General features: G+C 44.8%; 1 protein-coding gene across 1 annotated transcript in view; it reads left to right on the top strand.

The window, feature by feature from the left end:
- Nucleotides 1-5,133: 5,133 nt before the first annotated feature.
- The window catches only part of klhl5 (kelch-like family member 5), a gene marked incomplete at its 5' end in the record, with an annotated part of 28,015 nt that continues 27,148 nt past the window's right edge, over nucleotides 5,134-6,000 (top strand). The window contains one exon of the mRNA XM_080520251.1: nucleotides 5,134-5,741. Within this exon, the coding sequence (XP_080376377.1) occupies nucleotides 5,134-5,741 (608 nt within the window). The remainder of the gene's footprint in view (nucleotides 5,742-6,000) is intronic.

Below are 6,000 nucleotides of genomic sequence, written 5' to 3'. Positions count from 1 at the left end.
TGTGTGTGTGTGTGTGTGTGTGTGTGTGTGTGTGTGTGTGTGCGTGTGTGCGTGTGTGCGTGTGTGTGTGTGTGTGTGTGTGTGTGTGTGTGTGTGTGTGTGTGTGTGTGTGTGTGTGTGTGTGTGTGTGTGTGTGTGTGTGTGTGTGCGTGCGTGCGTGCGTGCGTGCGTGCGTGCGTGCGTGCGTGCGTGCGTGCGTGCGTGCGTGCGTGTATGTGTGTGTCTGTGTGTGTGTCTGTGATGAAGAAGCCGTGATTTGAATGAAAGTACACCCTTGTGTTTTTATGTGTATGCATGCAGAATGTATAAGTGGATCTATGGTTTATATCTTTCCTGAGTGTGTTTGTGTGGAGATTTGAGCACAAGTCATGATGTGTGTATGTCACTTTGAGCTTATATAGAGCCATGGCATCAACACTGTCCCTGTAGGTCCACACCTCGGGGAATGAGCAGGAAAGGGTCATCATTACAAAAACACACACACACACTCATGCATCTCCATGTGTGTCACACTATAATAGCAGAGATGTGGAACAGAAAATTGAGGTTGGGAAGAAAAACAGAGAGAATTTGTGGGAGGTAAGGATGGGTACCGGGAGGTATTCAAAACCCTTTAAAATGAAGGGAAAGACAGTAGACAGGAAAGAGGGTAAGAGACCGAATGAGATTGGAAGGAGGTGAACATCAGCCATGACAGATGAGCAAATCATCACAGCCAGGCCAGACAGATAATGTTTCACTTTCTGGTCCCATAAAACTCGTTTTACGACAGCTTTTCCCAGATGGCTGCTACCTGTTTTTATATGGCTGTGTATTTGTATTTATGCGAGTGTAAATGTGTGTAGCCGAATGCTTATACGGAAGCTACAAGGTGGGCATAAACAGGCTGACTTTTGTTTCTGTGCTTGTCGTCGTGAGCGGGCATGTCTGCATGTGTGAATGCTCGTGAACAGGATGGCTATTAAGTGTGAAGTGTGTGTGAAAGGGATTTTAGTTTGTGCCTTCTTCCTTGTGTGTGCATACATGCGTGTGTGCGTGCCTTGACTGCTGTAAAGCCGTAAAGTTGTACCAGTGAGTTTTGAGTGATAGCCTTGGACAACCACAGCCAGGAGACCGATAACTGTAGGCAGCTCAAGGAGGCTCCTGCCAAGTGACCCATGATTAGATCGAACTGTAGGAGACTAGAGCTGAATGGCCCGTCATTCCTCAGCTTCATTTCCCCTCAGAGCCTCATTCCCAGCATCCCCCAGTAACAAGATGGCATTTCCATGGCGAGTGTTGCAGAAACAGATTGGTTTACTCTCTGGGTCTCCCATCTTTTTTTACAACTATATATGGCTCAGTGAGGGGTTCAGGTTAACTGTTTGGAAATGTAAAAGGCAGAGTTATAAAGCAATCCAGATAAGTATTTAATACCTGAGCTCTTACTCGCAGGAGCATATGAATGAAATGTAAAATTAACTCTGTTTTCTCAGAACACAAGTTGATGTAAATATCGTGTGAAGCAACAAGGAACGTGGCCAACGTGATGCTGATGCAGAATTTATACTCGGACAAGAAATAGGGAAGTAAATCAATAAGAAACCTGGGTAAACACATTAATAATTTAGCCACCATTAAAAATGAAACCGGACAAACATCCATCTCTCCAAACAGTCTGTTTATTGCTTTCTATTGTAGACCTTGTTCAAGTATGTACGGTGTAAACATTCAGATAATTAAGGTCAAAGCAAAATATGCTGACACATGGTCACCCTCAAGGTTATTGTAGTCATAAGGTTTGTATGTAATTAAAAAAAAAACGTGGAGGAAGAGGAATATAACTCATGCAATAAAGAAAAAGAAAACAATTTTGAATTGATTTCATGGATTAGTAACAAAAGATTTGGAGTTTTCAGGATCAGGGACCCCTGAACAAGTAGACCTCGTCATCCATTCGGACCTTTTATGAATAGACTTTTTTTTTTATGTATTCATTTTTTAATTACTCTTACTGTTCATTGTTCAATTGTAAGTTGATATAGTGATTGGAAACTTTGCCACAACAGCTGAAAACAAAGGTCAAAAAAGTGAGTGCCAAGTGAGTCTTCAAGTTCGAGTTAAAAAGGGGGTCTATGGCTCATTTGGTAGCTCAGGTCATCTGTCAATTGAAAGGTTGCAGGTTCAATGACTGCATCCCTGTGCGGTTGTTTTCCTCTCCAAGTTAGGCCCAGCAGGAATTGTTCCAGCATGCAGAAACTGTGAAAGAGTTCTGGAAAACCTGACGTCTTTACTTTTGATTTGGTCTTCCATCAAGCACAGCTCATTCATTCTGAGATCAATGGTGTTCAGGTAGATGTGATTCTGCATTTGGCAACAGTATCCATGTGGAATTGGGTATATGCTCTCTCTAAGGATTTTTTTTTATTTATTTTTTTTAATCAAAAGGAGTTTTAATGAAATATCCATTTCAGCTGCATGTATATCTGTACACATTTGATAAGAACTCAACATGATCATGCTTTCTCGGCTCTTGCTCCTCTGAGACTTTGTTCTTTCTATTTTTCTGTCATAACATTGCTGCTGCTTGTTTTCATGCTTCTGCACAGTCCTGACTTGTGTGTATCTGTGTGTGTATTGACTTGATCGTATTGATCTGATAGAGCAGCAGGGTAGTCCCACAGTTAGTCATCAGTGCATCCTGAAACTGAAGAAAAGCCCCATCTCTCACTATCTGGCAAACACAGTAAAAGTTAAATTGGTTGTATGTAGCTGCTCCTCGCAGCCATTTTATTTATGAAGAAAAAAAACAAAAAACTTTTCCAGTATGGCTGATTCTCTTCTGGGCCAATGTATGAGTAACACATGTCCCATCTGTGTAATTCACAAATTGACCTGGGCTGTTTGATGTATTGATTTTCACTGGAGTGGGGCTCCTAAAGCATCCCTCCTCGCCTGTTTGTAGGACTTCATCCGCACCACACTGTCCCAGCGCCGCGCCACGAGCACTTCCTGTGGTCGTACCGAGGTTTCAGTAGAAAGTGGAGAAGGTTTAGGCTGGCTGGTCTGCTGGGTGCCCCGGGCGTCTGGATGGGATGGCTCCCGCAGGACCCACTCCCACTGATCATTACTGTCTATGAATAGCTGCTGCATTGCAGATGGAGGGGATGGAAAGAAAGGTAGATGGGAAGGAAGAGCAGTAATGAATGGGAAAGAGTAATGGCTTGTGGAGAGATGGTGGGGAAAGAGGAATAAGATGTAAAAAAAAAAATAAAAAATCCTGGAGAGAGGTGTGTGTGTGTGTGTGTGTGTGTGTGTGTGTGTGTGTGTGTGTGTGTGTGTGTGTGTGTGTGTGTGTGTGTGTGTGTGTGTGTGTGTGTATGTGAGAGAGTGTGTGAGTGTGTGTCCATGCGTGCGTGTGTAAAAATACAATATATAATAGTGGGTGGTACTCAAGTGAAATTTCTCTTTCAAGGACACTCAGGTTCTCTCCCATAGTGATTCAAGGCAATGCTGGTTATTTTCTGCTTTCAGTGTCAAAAAACAAATGGGGATGGAAATTTGCAGCATGCTTCCAAACAGCATGTGACTTTTGAGAGGGAGATGAGATGAACAAACATAAAGAGAACAGCACTGAAAGAATAGAATGGAAGTAGATACACATGACATAAATGAAGGTGATGTATGATCACAAACATTCACGTTGTCTTCGCATGAATTGACTAAAGTCTTTAAGAGGCTTATTTTTGTCTTTTTTGCCCTGACTTTTAAACCCTGCTCTTGACCTTAGAGCTCTTTATTACTAATCTTTTTGAAGGGAAATATGAAATGGTGACCTTTCATAGTCTGAATATGAAACTTACAACAAGTTGTGATTTATTTATTTATTTGCAATTTTACAGAGGTCATCATAAGAAGATCTGAAATTATGAATGAATCAGACAAACTTTAGCCAGTTTACCTCAAGGCTGACTTAATCTGTTTATTTGGAGAGCTCAGTTAGTTAAATAGGTTTATCACAGAATGTTGTACCATACCCCACAATAGAATATAATACAGTGTGTAAAGTGAGACAATGTGATATAATGAGATACCATACTGTGCACCATGATCTGATGCAACATGATACAATGTAATATTATATCATGTAATATGGTACTTTTCAGCTTGATACAATTCAATACAATACAATGCGACACATATGTCAGGTTTGGTTGTGGCTCATCAATATGTTTTCTGTCAGTTATTTGGTTCATAGTGATGTTTTGCCTCATTTAGGTAATTTCAGCATTTTTATTTTATGGAGGTTTGTGTTGTTTCGAGTAGGCACATGGAAAACAGATTCTGTGTGTTTTTCATGTTTGGTGTCAACTGATTCATTTAGAGTGAATTGATTCATTGATAAATGTTGTATTTTACTTTACACTTTAGCCACGTTGAGCTTCTTTAAGGTCATTTTTGAGGCACATTGTCGTTATTTATTCCACATTTCTTTCTTCCATCATGAGGTTTGTATTCTGTATCATTTGGGCAATGTTTTTTAAATCGATTTTTCTGTGGTAAAATTCTGTTGTCTTGACATGTTCTGAGTTTCATTCTGTATTTCTTGGATCAGATAAAGTAGCAATGACAACTCTGGTGCTCGTCTTTGTGACGAGTATGTATTAATATGCCTATTAAGTCATTGATTTATTTTGTGGCCTGTTGAATAGTGATGATGATGATGATGATGATGATGATGATGATGATGATGATGATGATGAGGATGAGGATGATAGTGATGATAGTAATCAGCTCGCCTCCATGCCTGTGGATTGGATTGCATACTTGGCAGAAATGTGACATTAGTTTGTCCTTGTGACAGATGTTTGTGGTTCGTTTCAGGACTGTGAGAACATCTCTCTCTCTCTCTCTCTCTCTCTCTCTCTCTCTCTCTCTCTCTCTCTCTCTCTCTCTCTCTCTCTCTCTCTCTCTCTCTCTCTCTCTCTCTCTCTCCATATACTCCGCTATACGCCGCTCGCTCCCTCTATAGTCTCGGTTACCGGGCGTGCGGTTGCCAAGAGAGACGCGCAGTGTGTACGGCTTTAACGGCAGTCGCGGCACGGGATCGGGAACCCCCCCCCCCCGCGCCATTTCCTCGTGTCGAGCCCTGGAATGTCGAGTAGCGGCTCGGGCTCTTCCTCGCGGAAGGAGTTCGATGTAAAGCAGATCCTCCGGATCAGATGGAGGTGGTTCGGCCACCCCGCCGCCCCCCCGCCTCACTCCCCGCCGCTCGGAGAGTACTTCGCCGGGAGGAGAGCGGGCGCCACCTCCGGAGACGGACCCTCAGTTAGCGGCGGCGGCGGCGGCGGCGGCAGCAACTCGAATTCCGCCAGCGGGAACCCGGGTCACAGCTGCCTGGTGGCCAGCGGCAGCGCCGGGTCCAACCTGTGCAACGGGAGAAAGTTTGGCGATCCGGCGGGGGGTCGGTGCGGACCGGGAGGGGCGGCAGCTGGAGCGACGGGGGGCTCCTGTCCCCGCTCCTTCAGTCAGCCTGAGTGCAGAAGCTCCGCCGCGGCGGTGTCGTGGGTGTCCCCGCCGCTCCATCGTCGCCCTCGCCCCCTGTCCTGCATGGACCCCCCCGCTGAAGCCCCGGTCCTCCCGGTGGCACCCGAGCCTTCCGCTCACGTTGGGGCTGAAGAAGAGGAGGCGGCGGCGGCTGCGGCCGCGGGGGGCTCCGAGGACCACAACCACCACCCGGAGACTGATTCCAGCTCCTGCAGGTAGGATGGAGATGCTGCTTTTTACTTTCGGGAGTTTGTACTTGAAAGTTCTGATCCCGTGCATGTTTGCACGGGATCAGCTTTTCAATGTCGGATTGTATAAAAAAAAAAAAACAGTTTGTTGAGCGCTCCCAAAACGCTTCTCCTCCCTCCAAAGTGAACACAAACACCAACCCCTTGCTGACACGAAGCGTCTCAGCGTCTCTCCGACCAGCCGCCTCGTCTCACATCTTGTAAGAAACTGGGAAACGGAACATTT

The sequence above is a fragment of the Blennius ocellaris genome (assembly GCF_963422515.1).
Source record: "Blennius ocellaris genome assembly, chromosome: 3".
Taxonomy (NCBI): Eukaryota; Metazoa; Chordata; class Actinopteri; order Blenniiformes; family Blenniidae; genus Blennius; species Blennius ocellaris.
Note: the sequence above shows the minus strand (reverse complement) of the source record. Positions and strands in the feature narration are given on the sequence as shown.